This window comes from Pyrus communis, chromosome 11 (assembly GCF_963583255.1).
Source record: "Pyrus communis chromosome 11, drPyrComm1.1, whole genome shotgun sequence".
Lineage (NCBI taxonomy): Eukaryota > Viridiplantae > Streptophyta > Magnoliopsida > Rosales > Rosaceae > Pyrus > Pyrus communis.
Window position 1 is genome coordinate 24,890,681 of NC_084813.1, and position 17,639 is coordinate 24,908,319.

Sequence of the window (17,639 nt, forward strand, 5' to 3'; positions counted from 1 at the left end):
CCGTCTTACTTGACTTGATCTATGGCCGTTCCTCCTCCCATGGCTGCTATAGATCCCTCTAAAAGTGGTTTTGTCCTCACCACGAAGACTTGCTGATTGATGGTTCCATTCTCAGATTAGGTAGTTTTTCATTTTAGCTTAGCAGGTTGTGTTGTATTGCTTCGACAAGTCGTTTGTGGCCTCGTTCTTGTGATGACTTTTGTAGCCTCGTTCTTGCCATAGCTTTTGTGGCCTCAGTGCAAGGTCTGTTATTTCTGCCATCATTGTGGCAGATCTTTACCAATGGCTTATGGTTCGTGTTATTGTGATGTGGTTGCCTAGTAGGGGTTTTCCTTATTTGTCAATTTGGATGGATTTATCTCCAGATCAAAATATTTCGTCACTAGAGAAATGTACCCATCTAGCACCTCTTAGTTGTATGTATTTGTTCTGATAAATGAAATTCTCTACGTTTTTGTAATACACACACACACACACACACACACACACACACACACACACACATATATATATACACACACACACATAGAAGTCGAGTCAAGTAAGTTGCAAAGTATCCAGAATCTGAGGTTTTTCACTACCAATTTGCCAATGTAGACCTTTTATTTTAGCAAAAGTGTTTTCCGTGCTGGTTGTTATACAAATGTTAATAGAACTATCAGACCTTAGTGAATCTCCCTCTCCGAAGTTTATATTCGAATATCGCCTGAATAAAAATAAAAATTCTAGATGTTCTTGTTCAAAGTAATTTAAGAGCATTTTTAACCGATATGTCAAATTAATTTTCGTATAAAGCATGTACATGTGCTCGGAGTTTGGAAACGATTCATACTCTGTTAAGATGTAAGTAGGTTGCTGGTTGGTTATGTCCGAAATTCGGGTCTTGTGCTAATCTCTGTGTCTAGATTGAGTGAGGTTTTAACTCTCTCTCTCTCTCTCTCTCTCTCTCTCTCAGAGTCATTAGCAGGTTGGCTCCTTTGCTCACCTGTCTAGCCATAACCACCATTTTCATCTTCTTCTAACTCCATTCTCCAAACCCTTTTCTAATTCTTCCCAAACAAGGCCTTGATCATGTTATTAAGCTCTAACCACCAACAAGTAAACATACAAAAAGAAAATAAAACCCAATTGTTCTTTTTTATTTTTATATTTGAATTATTTTAGAGTTTGTTTGGTAACCATTTGATTTTCAGTTTTCGTTTGTTGTGCTAGAGATGAAGCGAAAATATATGAGAGGAGTGAAGGGAGAAGAATGAAGGGAGGTGGTGGGAGAAAGGGAGAAGGAAGAGAAATGCAGGAGTTTATATGAACACAAAAACTTGAAAGTTCAATTTTTTGGATTTTATTTTTTGTCATGCGTGTTTTTCCTTTTCAATTTCTTCCACCATCCTTTCTTCACCCTTCTCCGTTCCTCCTTTTATAATATACATTTTCTTTAGCTAAAAAATGAAAAATAAAAACTAAAAATTGAATTCGTTATCAAACGAATTGTTATTTTCTTTGGGTAGGGTTCTAAAAGAGATTGCAATTTTTGATTTTTGTAGAAGAGGAGAAGTGTGACCTTTTAAAGGGTCACTGGATTCCAGATCTGAGAGGGCCAATCTACACCAATACAAGCTGTGTCACTCACTGTTCCTGAATCAAGGAATTGTTTCAAATATGGTAGGATGGACAAGGGTTTTCTGAACTGGAAATGGAAGCCGGACAACTGCGAGCTTCCGTGGTTCGATCCAAATACATTTTAGGAAATCGTTTGAGGTAAGAAAATGGCCGTTATCAGATGTAAGGAAACAGACATATTACTCTGACCAATTGACCTAATTAACCCAATATGTATACTTTTATGTGCGGGTTCTTCAATGAACTATGATATTAACACTAATAACTTGCAGGAGGAATTCCCTATACAAGGATTCCGAAGACCACTTCAGGACATGGTACTTTGCTGACTTCACCCTTATGAATTTATGGTCCAAATTTCTTATAGCTGCATAAGAGAAGGGGAGATGCAGAGAAGGAAGTCTAGGGTTTTAGATGTAACCATGCCATGCTTATGAGACCGGACGGGTAGCCTGAAGTTCACTGGAACAAGTGGATGGACGGTTATAACGATTGTGTGCGTTGGCGTAGTTTCTTAGGGCCAATTTGATATGTGATACTGTTGTAGCTTTTTAAAGACATACTTATGATGTGCTGTGAAAATAATCAGTTGTACGAATATAATCTCTCCCCCGGTACTCTATCCTATATACCATACTTACGTTCTATGACAACCTAGAGCTATTCCTCATAGTACTGTCACTGTAACTTCCCAGGTCCAATCAACAAGTAAGCTGGAGTCTTAGTGTTTTCCGACAAGTAACAAGTGACATGGACTCCAAACTCCGGGAAGGTCAATCCTCGATGGAAGCATACATAACCCAGGACATAAATTTCAAATCCTTACATTCTATCTTTCATAATTAACATATGTTAAATCGAGTACCTCCAACATGTTTATAAACTTTCCCAAATATTCAGCAGATTTTGGGAAGCCAAGGTATCCTTTCACATCAGACATAAAACATGCACCCGAAATTTGGTAAATATGCGAAAAGAGATCCTACATAACAACGGAGATTCAGAGATGCTTTACACACACAGTCATGCACACAAACGGAAGGCCAATTTCAGCCAACAGTACAGCAAAGCCATAGAAGAACTCTTGGCTCAATCACACAGAGGGAAGAGTCTGAGAAGTATGATTACCACAAACCATAGCTAGATTGTTGAAGCAGATAGGTTTCAGAATCATCTGAAACAAAAATTGCAAACCGATACCAAGGATCGACAGTTAATTGATACAGGACCAGCCTTGTTTCATAACAGAGTGCACAATCAGAAATCAGAATTTTAAAACTACGCAATGAGTTTCAAATTATAAGAGCAGAAGCATTACAAATATGAGAGTAGTCTAACAAATATCTGCAGTGCACACATAGCGCGCACACGCCTTCAGCAGATGAAAGCGATATTTTCAAGAGCTCAAAAAACCAAGGCTCTAGATAACTAGTAAAGCAAGGTCGATAATTAACCGGTTTGGGGCATAGAGTCCAAGTTATTCAAATATGCATGATCTAATCAGTCTATGGAAGATATCCTTCAAAAGGCTGCATCAGAGAAAAAAACTTTAACGGCTGACACGTACGCCAGTAGAAATTGATAACCTAAACCTCTGGGAACCGGCACACTATTGATCAAATTTAGCATCTTTGATATGGTCTAAAGATTAAAGCCAACATAATAAGATGTTCACTAGTCGAATCAATACTCAAATGCAACGCAAGCTCGGATAATTTTAGAACAGTTTTAAGTATGTCAATCAACATGAACAAAACAAAGCATCAATCTGAAGGGAAGATAAAATGAAACTATCCAATTCGAAAAACATCAAATTCAAAATCTGTAACTGTAACTACACTAAGTAGCACAATAGGCAGTAATCTACACTAACATCAATAAGGTAACACATAGTCATTAGACAACAACTAAAACTTTAGATTAACACATAAGCATTGCTCTGAAATCTCATGCTTCCACTGTGTTACCTAGCACAAACGAGAACAGCTCGCGAACCGGTGAAAATTCCACCAATCCAATATCCATGGCATACCCTGCAACCGGCAACTTCAAGTCCCGCAACACGCAGAATGCCTCCGCCATTCGAGTCTTCGGCGCTTCCTGAGCAACAGCACAGTAAGGAACCCAGCAGTCAGTGCGATACTCCTCCCCAATTTCCACACCTTCTTTCTTCATTGCATCACACAATTGGGACTGAAACTGCAGCAACGAAACCGACGGAGTTGGCGACAGAAACAGGACGTTGTTGTCATTTGGGAGGCTCCCGATCGAAGAGAAAGACAAGGCCAGAGGCTCTTGCTTGGAAGCGAAGGTTCTGATCACGTTTTCGAGCTTGGCGGGTTCAATAAAGGGACTTGCGAAGAGGGTGATGTGAGGTCGTGATTCGATTTCGATAAGCTGGGTACTAATCTGACGGCGGGCGAGCACGTTCCAAGCCTTCAAGACCTGGTTTTCGAGGGCTGGATCGAAGTAAAGCTCGATTGCATAGCCCTCTGACATCGCCTTGGGATTGAAATTCGAAAGAAAACAATCAAATTGGATCGAAATCACCACAACCCAGTTTCAGAAATTGAGATCTCAGATTGCCCAGAAACGAAAAGTGAAAGACAAGCTGAAATCGAAGTGACCCAGAATTGCAAGAACCAAAATTTCCAAGAAAAAATTACAGATTCAAGAAAATATCAGAAAACAAGAACTACCCAAGAGAGACTGGGATCGGAAAAAGCCTGAGAATTGAAATAAAAAATGGGGAACAAAAAGTGAAAGAGATGAGATTTTTAAAACATGTGAAATGGTGGATTAAAGTTTCAATCAGAGAGAGACAGAGGGAATAAAGGCGCAATAAAAATTCGGAGGGAAAGCTCGAAAGGGGTTTCCGAAGAGGCTCCGTAGCAGCGAAGATACGATTTTTCTTTGTTCGCAGATTACAGTGATGGATAAGATAAAGTGGGAGAGAGAAGGGAGGAGGAGCCTTGCACCATCTGTTGAAGGAGGAGGAGGGAGTGTGCAAGGTCACCTGTTTTTTGGTGGTCAGCTTCTTCAAGTTTTTCAACACTTACAATTCTTTCAAAATTGGAGTCCCAAGGTCTCAAAGTAGAGAGATACATTGGTAAAATTGCTTAATTAGTACAAAGAAAAAGATTGATTGATTGTACACAGCGAAAAAGACTTCATAAAGAATAGATACATGCATGAGCATCGATAAATGACGTTAAAGTGTTAAAAGTAATCTCACGTTTTTAAGTGAGAGATGATTAGAATTTACGACAAGAGAGCATATGATATATAGAAAAAAAGGTAGATGTAATATTGGTTGAAAAGCCCTTGATACTTGAGTTAGCAAATTGTCATAAAACTTTGGCCAAGTATGTTGCGATCATGAGAATAATCCCCTTCTAGAAAGGTGAAAATAGTAGAGCTTCCCTCATTTTCAACGTGAAGTAATTTGATACTAAGTACAGTAATGACACGTGTTCGTGAGCGTATGGCGTCTAACTGGAGACAATAAAAAATTTGTATTAACTAATCACTTGCTACCATGTGTAGAGGTTCCTCAAAGAAATTATCAAGTTGTCAATTAGTTAGTATTGATAAGTTAGTTATCTAATGACCAATATTCAGCAAGTGATTTGTCACATGATATCGGTTTATTCAGCACTTGACACTTGTCCTACCACTTGGTGTGGTGAGGCAACCTTATTTTCCTGAAGTGTTGTTGTCGACCGACAGGTTGATGGGATTCTCTGTCGATCATCTTCTGGTCTGTCTGTACGCTCTAATGATTTTTTTTTTTCTCAAGTTTTACATCAAGCTCAACTTAAGTTAACCCACATCCATCAAGCCCACTTGAGCCCTAATTTAAGTAGTGGGCTGCAAATAAGCTTGAGGCCCAACTCTCACTTCTCCTTCCTCCTCCGTCATCTGCTACAGTATCTGGTTCAAAAAAGGAAGTCGTTGGTTCTGGAACCTCCGCCTGTGTATAAAAAACCCTAATCGCAAAAGCTTCACCGCCCTCAGACCGCCGATCCCAACAAAACCCGTTTCTCAATTTTCTTCAAAAAATAAAAAAAATGGGCGAAAATAAAAAAGGAAAAAGAGGTCGAAAAGCCAAAACCCCAGAAGCCGATGACACCAACATCACCACCATGGACATCCAATACACCAACCCCACCTCCGCGGACGACGCCGTCTCAGTTCCGGCGAGCGAATCCACCTCGGACCCCGGCAGCTCCCAGCCTGCCCGCCGCGGTAGAGGGCGTCCCAGAAAGACCGAGAACGCCAACATGGCGGGTTCGCCGGAACGGCGGAGCTCGAGACACATGGATCAGAACGGCGATGGTGGGCACGCCTTGGCGGTCGTTTCGGAGCCGCCGATGATGGCGCCGAGCCGGGAGAGCGTGGAGAGGGTGGTCCCCGCCATGGACGCCGTCGTGAAGGTGTTCTGTGTCCACACGGAGCCGAATTTCTCGCTGCCGTGGCAGCGGAAGCGGCAGTACAGTTCGAGCAGTAGTGGGTTTGTGATTGGGGGAAGGAGGGTGCTGACCAATGCGCATTCTGTGGAGCACCATACGCAGGTGAAGCTCAAGAAACGCGGCTCTGAAACGAAGTACTTGGCCACTGTGTTAGCCATAGGCACCGAGTGTGATATCGGTATGCGAAAATTCGGATTCTTTTATTTGATTCTGCACTAATGTGTTGTCGAAATTGGTATACAAGTTTGCTTTTTTGAAAAATGTGATCATATTATGAGTTACTGGATTGATATGGAAGCAGAAAGCAGTTAGTTTGTCATGGCTTTGTTTTGTTAAGATGTTCATGTGATTAAATAGAATTTAGCTAAGAAGCAGCTTCAAATTGCAGATTACTTATTTCGTTTGACATCGAATATGATTAGGATCCAACATATCGATTTTACGTTAATTTCTATGTCCTTGCTGTATCTGTATTCTAGTTTTTGGAAATTTACCTTGTCTCTGTTTATCATGTGTCCCGTGTCCGTATCTGTGCAACATAGCAATTATGTATCGTGTTTTTCATTTTTGTTTTCCAATCATTTGATGAATGCGAGATCAATTTTTTCTTTTGTAAAGTTCGGTTTGATTTGGCATGCTTTGGAAAAGTTGATGAGAAGGTGATATCAGTGCATTAAATTCATGGGTAATTCTATTGAATAGTTCTTTTTCCATGATGCCTTTAGCGATGCTTACTGTGAGCGATGATGAGTTCTGGAAAGGAGTTTCACCTCTGGAGTTTGGAGAGTTACCTGCACTCCAAGATGCTGTGACAGTTGTCGGCTACCCTATTGGGGGTGACACGATCTCTGTGACAAGTGGTGTTGTGTCACGTATGGAGATACTGTCTTATGTTCATGGATCGACTGAGCTTCTAGGACTGCAGGTTATGTCTTTTGAGATTTTTCTTGTAAGACTATTCCTATGTACCATAACTACCTGATTATTGACCTGCTGTGGCTTCCCGATTTCCTTTCTACTTGTGATCCTTTTGCAGATAGACGCTGCAATAAACTCTGGAAACTCTGGTGGGCCTGCCTTTAATGATAAGGGAGAATGCGTGGGTATCGCGTTTCAGTCTCTTAAACATGAAGATGCGGAAAATATAGGCTATGTCATACCGACACCAGTTATTAAGCACTTCATCCAAGATTATGAGAAGAATGGGGCATATACAGGTTTGTTATGATTTGTACTTCTGACACTACCTTCCGGCAAATATCCCTGGCAGTCCAATGGGGACACATGAGCATTGGGTTATTAATAATCATTTGCGTGATTGAAATTCTTCTAACAGGGTTCCCAGTTCTTGGAATCGAATGGCAGAAGATGGAAAATCCAGATCTGCGGATCTCAATGGGGATGAGACCTGATCAAAAGGGTGTGCGTATTAGAAGAGTTGAGCCTACAGCTCCACATTCTCATGTTCTGCAGCCATCTGATGTTATTCTTAGCTTCGATGGGGTTAATATTGCAAATGACGGCACAGGTATCTGTTATCTTGATAAAAGAAGTTGAACTTTAATGTGCATGAAATTCTGAATACACGATATTAAGTGATTAACATTCCTTTTGGTGTCATTTCTCTAGTTCCATTCAGGCATGGAGAGCGCATAGGTTTCAGTTACCTTGTCTCTCAAAAATATACTGGCGATAGTGCTCTGGTAAAAGTTCTTCGTAACTCAGAGATACATGTGTACAACATAAAACTTGGAACTCACAAGCGACTCATCCCAGCACACATTAAGGGTAAACCTCCTTCGTATTACATCGTTGGTGGTTTTGTTTTTGCAGCTGTATCTGTTCCATATCTGCGTTCTGAGGTGCGACCTTCATTTCATACTCCCAATGCTCTCTCTCTCTCTCTCTCTCTCTCTCTCTCTCTCTCTCTCTCTCTCGTCTCTCTCTCTCTCTCTCTCTCTCTCATTAGTAGTATGTTACCAACTCCTTAACCTCTGGGTTTTCATTTATTTCTAGTATGGAAAGGATTACGAATTTGATGCTCCAGTCAAGCTGCTGGACAAACATTTACATGCAATGGCGGAGTCTATCGATGAACAGCTAGTTGTTGTTTCTCAGGTTCCCCTCTCTCATCTATTTCTCATGCTTTTCAGTTTTAGACGAAGTATTTTTTGCTCTGCTTTCATGGCTATGATGCCTTAACATCTTTTTCAAAATTGTGGTAGGTGCTTGTTGCTGACATTAACATAGGATACGAGGACATTGTGAACACTCAGGTTAGAGATATGTTACACTACAATGATGTGATAAAATTTTTTAACTTCCACTTTAACATACTCATTCAAGGCATTAGGTTTCCGTGTAGGTTCTTGCTTTCAATGGTAAGCCTGTGAAAAATCTGAAGAGTCTGGTTAGCATGGTGGAGAATTGTGACGACAAGTACCTAAAGTTTGACCTAGAATACAATCAGGTTCGCTCTCTCTCTCTCTCTCTCTCTCTGCGCACAGGCTTTGTACTTTTCGTTTGGTGGCTGAATTGCGCAGTTCTCTGTGCAGATGGTTGTACTAGAGACAAAAACCGCCAAGGCGTCAACTCTAGATATCCTCCTTACACATTGCATACCTTCAGCTATGTCTGATGACCTTAAGTCTTAAGCCCTGAAAGGAGACCTATTCCCATAGATGAAGTTTAGAATGCTTGTAGAAGGAAGGGAAACATTTCATTCTCCTACGGAGAACAGAAGCCGGGAATTAATCCGCCATTTCTGTCATAACCAGCTTCTCGAAGTATCTGCGGACGTTCGACCGCGTGATAACGATGTCTTCCCTATGTTATTGTATTCATATTAGCCAGTTCTTGTTACAGAGCAGAAGAAAGCAGCGGGGAATTGAGCTTCGGTTTTTCCTAGGATTAGTTAGTATCATACTTTCTTGAGTTTTGTCAATTTCAGTACCAGCTAAAAACATGTGAGATGTTCATCATGTAACATTTTTACCGGCTGATTTATTTGAGAATAATACCGTACAAGTTGGATGTATACTATAAAATTCAGGGTTGTGTTGACGGAAAATTCTACCATACAACAATGTACGTTATATATGACCTCTTATTGTTTACTTAGGAAATGATTCCGATTTCCGACTTATCGGCTAGGGAGGTGCCAATCCCTATTAAAATTCTTCAAATTCTTGACTTCTCATGTGTTTACTCGGAAATTGATTCTGATTTCCGACCTGTTTTGCTTTTACTAATACATTTGTGAGTTTTATGTACCAATTCGTTATGGAATGCAAATGCGTTCTCCTGATTTTTCCAATTCACAGCTTCTTGCGTCCCAAGTAAACATACTTCGAATGCGTTTTTCATTTCAACTAATCAACCCATTTTCCTTTAAGACATTATTTTACATTAATCTTAACGTAAGTGAATTTTAACTCAAATGCATAGGAAGCACGTCCGCTCTGGGCAATGCGAAATCAACCCATCTTGACTAGACTAATAATAGAGAAATGTTAATGGGACTTTATCAAAAATGGGCTCTTTATAGACTCTTTGTTACCTCATGTTTTAACGCCAATTCGCGTGCCAACATGTAAAACATTGTGCCAAAGGAGGCGGCAGATAGTCTATGAATAGTCCCTTTAGCATTCCTCCTAATAATATTAGAAAAGTGCTATTCACACTCATTTTACCTCCAACACACTCTTGTTTTTATTGAATTAATCCTTCAATTTTCTTGATCCGACGATCCGACGATCAAAATTTAACATAAGTGTGAGAAAAGTAAAATGGGTGTGTGGATACAACTACTTAATATTTGGTTCGTTTGAAAGTGCTTTTAAAATGACTAAAAATACTTTTAGTGAAATTGATTTTAAAAGAAACACCAGATATACGATTATTTCAAGAAACAGTTAAATACTTTTCAATGATACACTTGAATTTTATTGAGCATTGATTTCAAAAAATAAAATTTTAGTAAAAACGCTTTGACTGACTTTTAAAAGTACTTTCACACAAGTAAGCACGTTGGAAGGTTTAGACCCCAACTCACAACACGTCATAAGAATGCTTTCCACCATGTGAACGCGGGACACGTAAGTTAAATATCCCTCATCCTCCGTATTCATGTCCGCTACTGCCTGTCGTCTACTCTGTTTACTTACCGCGAAGCTTCAACGAAGGCCGCCAATCCATTGACTCCCACCGGTGTCTCCTGTCGGCCCGAAGAAAACCCATTTTTTATGACGACCCACCGCCCCTTAACCACCCCTTTTCCACGCCTTATTCATTATATATTCAAAACTAAAAATCCCAAAACACAAAACCCACCATTTCTGCCACCACTATGTATATCCAACACATCAGTCCCGCCAGTGCCACCACCGTCAATGACGCCCTTTCCCTCCCTCCCGTAACCCATCCCCTCAGCCCCGAGCTCATCAACATATCGGCTTCCGGATTGGCCGACCAAAACGGCGGTTGTGGGAACGATTCGTCGGTCGTTTCGGAGCCGCCGATGACAGTGCCGAGGCGGGGGAGGGTGGGGAGAGTTGTCCCGTCCATGGACGCGGTGGTGAAGGTGTTCTGCGTCCACACTGCGCCGAACTTCTCGCTGCCGTGGCAGAGGAAGAAGCAGTACAGCTCCAGCAGTAGTGGGTTTGTGATTGGGGGCAGGAGGATTTTGACCAATGCGCATTCGGTGGATCATCATACCCAGGTCAAGCTCAAGAAACGGGGCTCCGATACTAAGTACTTGGCCACTGTGTTGGCCATTGGAGCCGAATGCGATATCGGTATGCTACAATTTTACATTTGCCTTTTGCAATTGCATAGTAATTCTTGAGGTGAATGCAGTTTAAAGTTTGCATCTTTTTGTCGATTTTAATTTCGGGTTTGATTTACTTGGCGATGATGTTTTGTGTGCAACAATTTTACATTTGCATGGTAATTCTTTGAGTTTGGTGCAATTTAAAGTTTGTTAGTTTTTATACTTTTGTGTTGCGATTTAAAGTTTGATGCTAAACTTTCAGCGATGCTTACGGTGAGTGATGATCAGTTCTGGGAAGGGATTTCACCTGTGGAGTTTGGAGATTTGCCTGCACTGCAAGATGCCGTGACAGTGGTTGGGTACCCGATTGGGGGTGACACAATCTCCGTGACGAGCGGAGTTGTGTCAAGGATGGAGATCCTGCCTTATGTTCATGGCTCCACCGAGCTTCTGGGAATGCAGGTGGATACATTATATATAGTTTCTTACCATGAAAATGAAATTATGTACACCTGATTTCAGAGACTTGACGCGTGTTTTCGGGGTACTTGGGGTGCGTTTTTGCAGATAGATGCTGCAATCAACTCTGGAAACTCTGGTGGCCCTGCCTTTAATGATAAGGGAGAATGCGTGGGAATTGCATTTCAGTCCCTCAAACATGAAGCTGCGGAAAATATAGGCTATGTTATACCAGTACCAGTTATTATGCATTTCATTCGAGATTATGAGAAGAATGGCGCATATACAGGGTTCCCAATTCTCGGAATTGAGTGGCAAAAGATGGAGAATCCTGATCTTCGCATGTCAATGGCGATGAGACCTGATCAAAAGGGTATCTGTATTAGAAGGCTGGAACCTACAGCTCCAGAATCTCAACTGCTAAAGCCATCTGATGTTATTCTTAGTTTTGATGGGGTTAACATTGCTAATGATGGCACAGGTAAACTCTCTCTCTGTGTGATTTTCAAAGACTGCTGTTCTCTTTTCAAGTCGCTTTTGTGTTCCTGCGTGTGTTGGTAATTATTTTTTAGAAGAGTGGTATTTGAACATTCCCAGATGAAGTGTTCCATAAGCTTCTTGATATTCAGCAGTAACACTAATTTTTGTAATTGTTTTTAGTTCCATTCAAGCATGGAGAGCGCATAGGTTTCAGTTACCTTGTATCTCAAAAATACTTAGGTGACAATGCTCTAATAAAAGTTCTTCGGAACTTTGAGACACTTGAGTTCAACATTAAACTTGCAAAACACAAGGAACTCATCCCATCACACATCGAGGGAAAACCTCCTTCCTTTTATATCATTGCTGGATTCGTTTTCACAGCTGTATCCGTTCCATATCTGCGTTCTGAGGTGTGCCCTTGCTTTCAACATTAAACTAGGCCTTTATTAATTTCTACAAAATGCATCCAGGTTTAATTGTTAAATGAACGTTACAATGTTGCTAAATCTTGACCATGGTTTTTTTCTTATATCCAGTTTGGAAATATATTTGACGTTCCAATCAAACTGTTGGACAAGCATTTACATGCAATGGCACGTTCTATTGACGAACAGCTCATTGTTGTTTCTCAGGTTTATATCTCGCATTCTATCTTTCTCATGCTTTTGGATATTAGTATAGTTTCTTGTTACACTGGTTTTGTGGTTGACATTGTTCAAAATTGTTCTAGGTACTTGTTGCTGACATTAATATTGGATATGAGGACATTGTTAACAATCAGGTCAGTGACTAGGCTTTTCCATTTTTCCTTTCTTTATCTGATACCGCAAATGATGGTCTAAGGAATTGGCGAAATAACATCTGATAGACTTGTGTAAATTATTCTGCTTTATGTGCAGGTTCTTACTTTCAATGGTATGCCTGTGAAGACTCTGAAGAACTTCGTCAGCATGGTCGAGAATTGTGATGACGAGTACCTTAAGTTCGGCCTCGAATGCAATCAGGTTCTTTTTATGTTTCTTAGTCTCAGGCACACACAAATACATGGATATATGCATGCATACTATGCATTTTTCTTTGGTTGGCTGAATTGTGAATTGCATACTTCACGCGCAGATGGTTGTTCTGCAAACAAAAACTGCCAAGGCAGCGACGCCGGATATCCTCACGACACATTGCATATCATCGTCCATGTCTGATGATCTTAAGACTAAAGAGAATACTTTAGAGGAAGTACAGTCTATGGCCAATGACCCTAGAGATACGATCTTAGAGAAAGTAGAGGCTGTCTACATGCCTTAAGACTCGATTCAAAAGTTAGGAGCAAACACAGAAGATCACTTCGCCTTTAGCTTTTTACAGAGATGATTTTTAGGATCCTCTTATAGGAACCATGTATAAAACTTATCCCGACCAAATTTCTGAGAAGTGAGATTACTGGATGAGTTCTTTACTTTTACTTTTAGTCGGAAATATGCGATACTAAGGGTAAAAGGAAACAATGTCACTTTTACAATAGCATATTTTGGATTGTAAAAAATTTCTTATTCTTATGAAATAAAGATTACATTAGAAAGCTTTATACAACTTACAGTATCCTCCCTCAAAGCATGTTATCCTTCCCAAGCTCTTCCTCAAGTCTCAAGTCTAGGATGACCTTGTAGAGTTTGACTGCGAGCTAGTTGTTACGTCCAATCCATCGAGATGAGGCGACTTCCAAGAACGAAAATCGCCGTTGAGTTTTATCCATAAACACATGTCGATTATTTAACTTAAGGGTCTCATTCCCCATCACTAATGTTGCATCATGCTTCTTACTTATAAGGAGCCAAGCAGTGTTCGATAAGGTGGGCTTTCCCTCATTGCATCTGTAACGTATGCTAATTCTCCAGCCACAGTCATATGGAAGATTTCTAGTAGGCAAATAGACGTTCGATGATCGACTGGACGTCTTGTATTTGACTTTCATACATATATACATCTGCAAATCTTTGATTTACTTTTCGTTTTTATAGTTTTGCAATAAAGGGGCCTTGTGGGTGGTAGATGGGGATTCCAGGCTAGTAGCTACAGGTTCTTCACCGACCTGTTCCTTTGTTTTCCCCCACAGTACAGTATAAAACCCAAAAGATATAATTGTTGCTCCAACTAGGCTGAAAAGAGGAAAAAATGGAGACATTTTACGCTGCACTCTCGCTAGCGGAAAAAGATAAAGGAGAGAGGATTGCAAGATGACTATTTTAGAGTGTTAGTAACAACTCGTTGAAAAAAAAAAAAAAAAACAAAGAGATTAGTTATGCTAACGAACCTTCCGAGATGAAGAGTGTCATGAAGGAACACAACGCCCAAGACCACGGCAATGGCCATGGACAAAGGCTTGAACATTGTCACATAGACAGGTCCCTTCAAGCGCAGCACCCATGTGTGAACAGCATTGTTCAAAAACGACCCAAATAGCCCCTAGATATAAAGAAAAATTGATACGATTAAGATGTAAGTCACACTATATAGGCACTGTTTTTTTTTACCATACAATTAGTTACTTACTGAGCAGAGAATGGAAAGCAATGCAATATCAGGTCTCAACTTCCAAGCGCTGGAATTTGGTTCTGTAATCAAAGCAACAGCCGCAGAAACGGCGACCACGCAGACATTGTAGAAGAAGATGACGGTTAACTCATTCGGGTAATCTTTCATGATTTGTGCCTGCAAAAGTATTACTACTTTAGAATTAAGGCGGAACAAGAAGGGTTCATGGTTTAGGGTCGGAAACAGAAGAATTCCAAACTTTTAGTTTTGGTTAAAATTAATTACCTGAACAATGTACCAAAGTGGTACCAATATGTACTCAGCCGTTAGCAGAAGGCCACCAATTATCCAATTTGAGTTTGTTGGTGGTGGGGAGTTTAGGAGAGGTTGGTGAAGTGAAATAGATTGTGATTGATTAGCAAACACAATAGGAGGGCCCTTGTAGAGAGTCACCACAAATGCACCTGCAAGTGAAACTATTGTACCCAAGATTTTTGCTTGACTGCTTCTGCTTCTCAAACCTGTACTTTCCAGCCTTTTGGTGGGTATAAAGGGGAGAGAGAGAGAGAGAGGGAAAGAGGTAGAAGTTAGTTGTTAATCATGCTCATGGTAAAAATTACAAGAATTCTTTAGTAGATCAATGTATTCCATACGTTGTTGAATTTATGGTTGTATGCGTGATAAATATTCTTAGGGATTTTAACGAGCGAAACTGAGCTACTTAAAATGCAATGTGTACGTTGATATATACACAAATAGAACTCTAGCATCGTGGTGCCTTTTGTTAATATAACAATGTTAAGCATCGACTTACGCATGATGTTATATTATTTATCTAGTTTCGAGCAGTACATGTAAGTTTTTCTCAAGTGACCGTCGTATGTGCCCAAAGGAGAAATTTTTCAGCATGCGGGGAAACATAGTCTGGTACACCAAATGTCATAATACAAGTGGTTGAAAAAAAAAATTTCAAATATCCAACCGTTTATATTATAATATTTAGTATATTCTATACCAATGTTTTAAAAAAGGGCCTAGACGCTGGGCGGTGGTGACCTGAGGCGTTTTCTTGCAAATCGGTTGGGCTCTAGGCGGCGCCTAGGAGGGTAAGAGGTTTTTTTTTTTTTTTTTATTTTTATTTTTATTTTTTTTTTTAAATCCTATCTACATTACTATATTTCCTTATTTTCCTCATATTCTGCATTTTATGTGGTTTTAAATTGTGAACTTATTGTACATGTGTCATCCTACAATACTCCTTACTATGGTTCTATGGCATATATGCTTAATGTGTCTTTAAATTTTGGACTTATTGGATACTCTTTTTGCATTTTATTATTCTTTTATTACCTTATCCATAGATTTCATACAAGTTTAATTTTTTTTAAGTGTCAATATACACTTATTTACAAGATATACAAGAAATTTACCTAAATCCGCCTAGGCGGCCTAAACCCCGCCTAGCCACCTAGGCCCCTAGGCACCAGCCCACCGCCTGACTAGCGTCTATTGTTTTTTAGAACCTTGTTTCATACCGAACCGTGTTTATAGCACACTAAAAATATCTCTCGTACCCATAGTTTTCCTCTTTTACCCAGAACAAACTAGAAGTCCAAGTTCCAATTAACAATTATTTCTCTATGTTGAGTCTGCCCGCTTGGAGCAAGAAAACAAAGTGGGGAAAGAGGGATTTGGATCTCATCTAGATTCAAATTGCGAGAATCTTAGTGATCTTTATATTTTAATCATTTATCGTGCATCATGCAATTATAAATTATCTAATATTTTTTATTTAAAATTAAACACAAATAATACTGACGAAAATTTATCGTACAATATATGACGAACGATTAAGATGTGAGATTTTTAAGAATCTCTGCAATTTAAGTGTGGTGGACCCACGTTCCTCCGTTATCGTAATTTGAAAAAGTACCTTTTTCTGGTCCCTTCAACTATTTATAGAAAGCAACCGGACAAACTAAGGCCATTAGATTTTGGCTTTTTTGTTTAAATGCCCGTGCCTCAAAGAGTATTTCATTCCCCCCACACACCAAAAATCTTGTGATCGTGTGACTTTGTCTCCTCTACCTTCATTCCCTGTCCCGTTCCGTCTAGTTAGTCAGGAAACGTGTTATCTTGTTTATTGCGGAACTGAAGCCAAAACGAAGAAAATACCGAGTTCCAAGCAAAACTTGAATTCCACATCAACCAAGTTAACGATTTTCTTAACCATTACGGAACATGAAACTAAAGCACATGAAGCAAAGCCACACAATCGGCAGTCCAGGAAACAAGTGGAAATTTCGACATATTCGAAGGGCACACAAATAAATAAGCCTAGATATTTGTCAACGGAGGGTGTTGTGGTAACTGTGTGTGGGGAGAAAGAGGAGGTACCTGACAATGATGGCAAGGATAAAAGTGAAAGCTGGCACAAGGTTGCTGATGGCTGAAGCAAGTGTTGGAGAGCTGTAGTTGATTCCTGTGTACCCCATGATCTGTGATGAACTCCTGCTCATCCCAAGAACACTAATTAGCATTAAATAGTTAAATACTTAGTCCTCAAAATTTTAGCGAGGCGATCATTTTTCTCTTTCTGCATGTCCTTTTATATATATATATATATATATATATATATATATATTTATTCGTTGGATTTATTCAATCGAATGTCGGTTGCAGTAATAAACAAAGGTGTGCATGTGAGAAAAAAAGTGTGCTGAAATTGCTTCGCAAAATTTATGCGTTGATATGATTGTACCCTATGAGTCCAAGAAGAAGAATTTTGGACATGATGGAGAAGTTGAGAGGAGGAAGCACCCTTGATCTGCAATTTAAGAAATTATAGATGCATGTTAGATAAAATGATGAAGAGTTTGTTAATTTTGATCAATTAAATTGTTTATAATAAGACGGTATTCTAAACTGCTCTAATTTATAGTACGAGAAAGAAGATTCGAACGTGCGGGAGACGAAAGGAGCTGGGATGAGAACAAAGGCAGCAACTGAGTAAGAGTAGACAACAAAGACATGGTAGCTCATTCCATTTAGAGTGGCAGCTTTGAAGAGAGTGTTTAGGCCGACGTTCATGCACTCCATCGTCACCATCGCCGTGAACGGCAGCACATCTCTGTAACAAGACCTCCCTGCTGCTGCCATGGATGCTCCTCTCTCTCTCTCTCTCTAAAACTCAGAAGGAAACAGAGGGGATGAGATGGTAAAGTCAAATGAGTAATGGGTGTGGTCTGAGATCACAAAGCAGCATCCTCCTCCTTATGGGTGAAATATGGAAGATGATTGGCACA

The 17,639-nt window shown here is 39.9% G+C and overlaps 4 protein-coding genes across 5 annotated transcripts; 2 read left to right on the forward strand and 2 right to left on the reverse strand.

The window, feature by feature from the left end:
- Nucleotides 1–2,622: 2,622 nt before the first annotated feature.
- Nucleotides 2,623–4,339, reverse strand: LOC137708060 (uncharacterized). Of its 2 annotated transcripts, XM_068447041.1 has the most exons (2): nucleotides 3,588–4,339; nucleotides 2,623–2,794 (listed from the first exon to the last, which is right to left on the reverse strand). In XM_068447041.1, exons 1-2 carry the CDS (start codon nucleotides 4,117–4,119, stop codon nucleotides 2,745–2,747), a joined length of 582 nt encoding a protein of 193 aa, XP_068303142.1. In that variant the 5' UTR covers nucleotides 4,120–4,339; the 3' UTR covers nucleotides 2,623–2,744. The 2 variants fall into 2 exon arrangements, with proteins under 2 accessions (XP_068303142.1, XP_068303143.1); XM_068447042.1 differs by lacking the exon at nucleotides 2,623–2,794 and having other exon boundaries at nucleotides 3,390–4,339.
- A 1,175-nt stretch (nucleotides 4,340–5,514) lies between these two features.
- Nucleotides 5,515–9,141, forward strand: LOC137707462 (protease Do-like 9). Its single transcript, XM_068446338.1, has 9 exons — nucleotides 5,515–6,270; nucleotides 6,818–7,017; nucleotides 7,129–7,309; nucleotides 7,429–7,620; nucleotides 7,722–7,954; nucleotides 8,109–8,210; nucleotides 8,318–8,368; nucleotides 8,458–8,562; nucleotides 8,648–9,141. The coding sequence occupies exons 1-9, from the start codon at nucleotides 5,691–5,693 to the stop codon at nucleotides 8,744–8,746; spliced, it is 1,743 nt and encodes a 580-aa protein (XP_068302439.1). The 5' UTR covers nucleotides 5,515–5,690; the 3' UTR covers nucleotides 8,747–9,141.
- Nucleotides 9,142–10,244: 1,103 nt separating this feature from the next.
- On the forward strand, nucleotides 10,245–13,396 carry LOC137707463 (protease Do-like 9). The gene is made up of 8 exons (XM_068446339.1): nucleotides 10,245–10,888; nucleotides 11,126–11,325; nucleotides 11,431–11,803; nucleotides 11,983–12,215; nucleotides 12,342–12,437; nucleotides 12,536–12,586; nucleotides 12,705–12,809; nucleotides 12,922–13,396. Exons 1-8 carry the CDS (start codon nucleotides 10,441–10,443, stop codon nucleotides 13,105–13,107), a joined length of 1,692 nt encoding a protein of 563 aa, XP_068302440.1. The 5' UTR covers nucleotides 10,245–10,440; the 3' UTR covers nucleotides 13,108–13,396.
- A 108-nt stretch (nucleotides 13,397–13,504) lies between these two features.
- Nucleotides 13,505–17,639, reverse strand: LOC137707464 (WAT1-related protein At3g28050-like). The gene is made up of 7 exons (XM_068446340.1): nucleotides 17,297–17,639; nucleotides 17,096–17,161; nucleotides 16,732–16,845; nucleotides 14,620–14,869; nucleotides 14,353–14,511; nucleotides 14,114–14,265; nucleotides 13,505–13,958 (listed from the first exon to the last, which is right to left on the reverse strand). The coding sequence occupies exons 1-7, from the start codon at nucleotides 17,491–17,493 to the stop codon at nucleotides 13,802–13,804; spliced, it is 1,095 nt and encodes a 364-aa protein (XP_068302441.1). The 5' UTR covers nucleotides 17,494–17,639; the 3' UTR covers nucleotides 13,505–13,801.

Excerpts from the sequence above, each read along its gene's own strand:
- LOC137707464 (XM_068446340.1), bottom strand. The coding sequence starts at position 17,493 with ATGGCAGCAGCAGGGAGGTCTTGTTACAGAGATGTGCTGCCGTTCACG. Across the intron at positions 17,162-17,296 it reads GCTCCTTTCGTCTCCCGCAC|ATCAAGGGTGCTTCCTCCTC; the intron begins GTTCGAATCTTC and ends CTTAAATTGCAG. Across the intron at positions 14,266-14,352 it reads TGCTTTCCATTCTCTGCTCA|GGGCTATTTGGGTCGTTTTT; the intron begins GTAAGTAACTAA and ends CTTTATATCTAG.
- LOC137707463 (XM_068446339.1), top strand. The coding sequence starts at position 10,441 with ATGTATATCCAACACATCAGTCCCGCCAGTGCCACCACCGTCAATGAC. Across the intron at positions 11,804-11,982 it reads CATTGCTAATGATGGCACAG|TTCCATTCAAGCATGGAGAG; the intron begins GTAAACTCTCTC and ends AATTGTTTTTAG. Across the intron at positions 12,810-12,921 it reads TCGGCCTCGAATGCAATCAG|ATGGTTGTTCTGCAAACAAA; the intron begins GTTCTTTTTATG and ends CTTCACGCGCAG.
- LOC137708060 (XM_068447041.1), bottom strand. The coding sequence starts at position 4,119 with ATGTCAGAGGGCTATGCAATCGAGCTTTACTTCGATCCAGCCCTCGAA. Across the intron at positions 2,795-3,587 it reads GCTGTTCTCGTTTGTGCTAG|ATGATTCTGAAACCTATCTG; the intron begins GTAACACAGTGG and ends TTTTTGTTTCAG.
- LOC137707462 (XM_068446338.1), top strand. The coding sequence starts at position 5,691 with ATGGGCGAAAATAAAAAAGGAAAAAGAGGTCGAAAAGCCAAAACCCCA. Across the intron at positions 7,310-7,428 it reads GAAGAATGGGGCATATACAG|GGTTCCCAGTTCTTGGAATC; the intron begins GTTTGTTATGAT and ends TTCTTCTAACAG. Across the intron at positions 8,211-8,317 it reads AGCTAGTTGTTGTTTCTCAG|GTGCTTGTTGCTGACATTAA; the intron begins GTTCCCCTCTCT and ends AAATTGTGGTAG.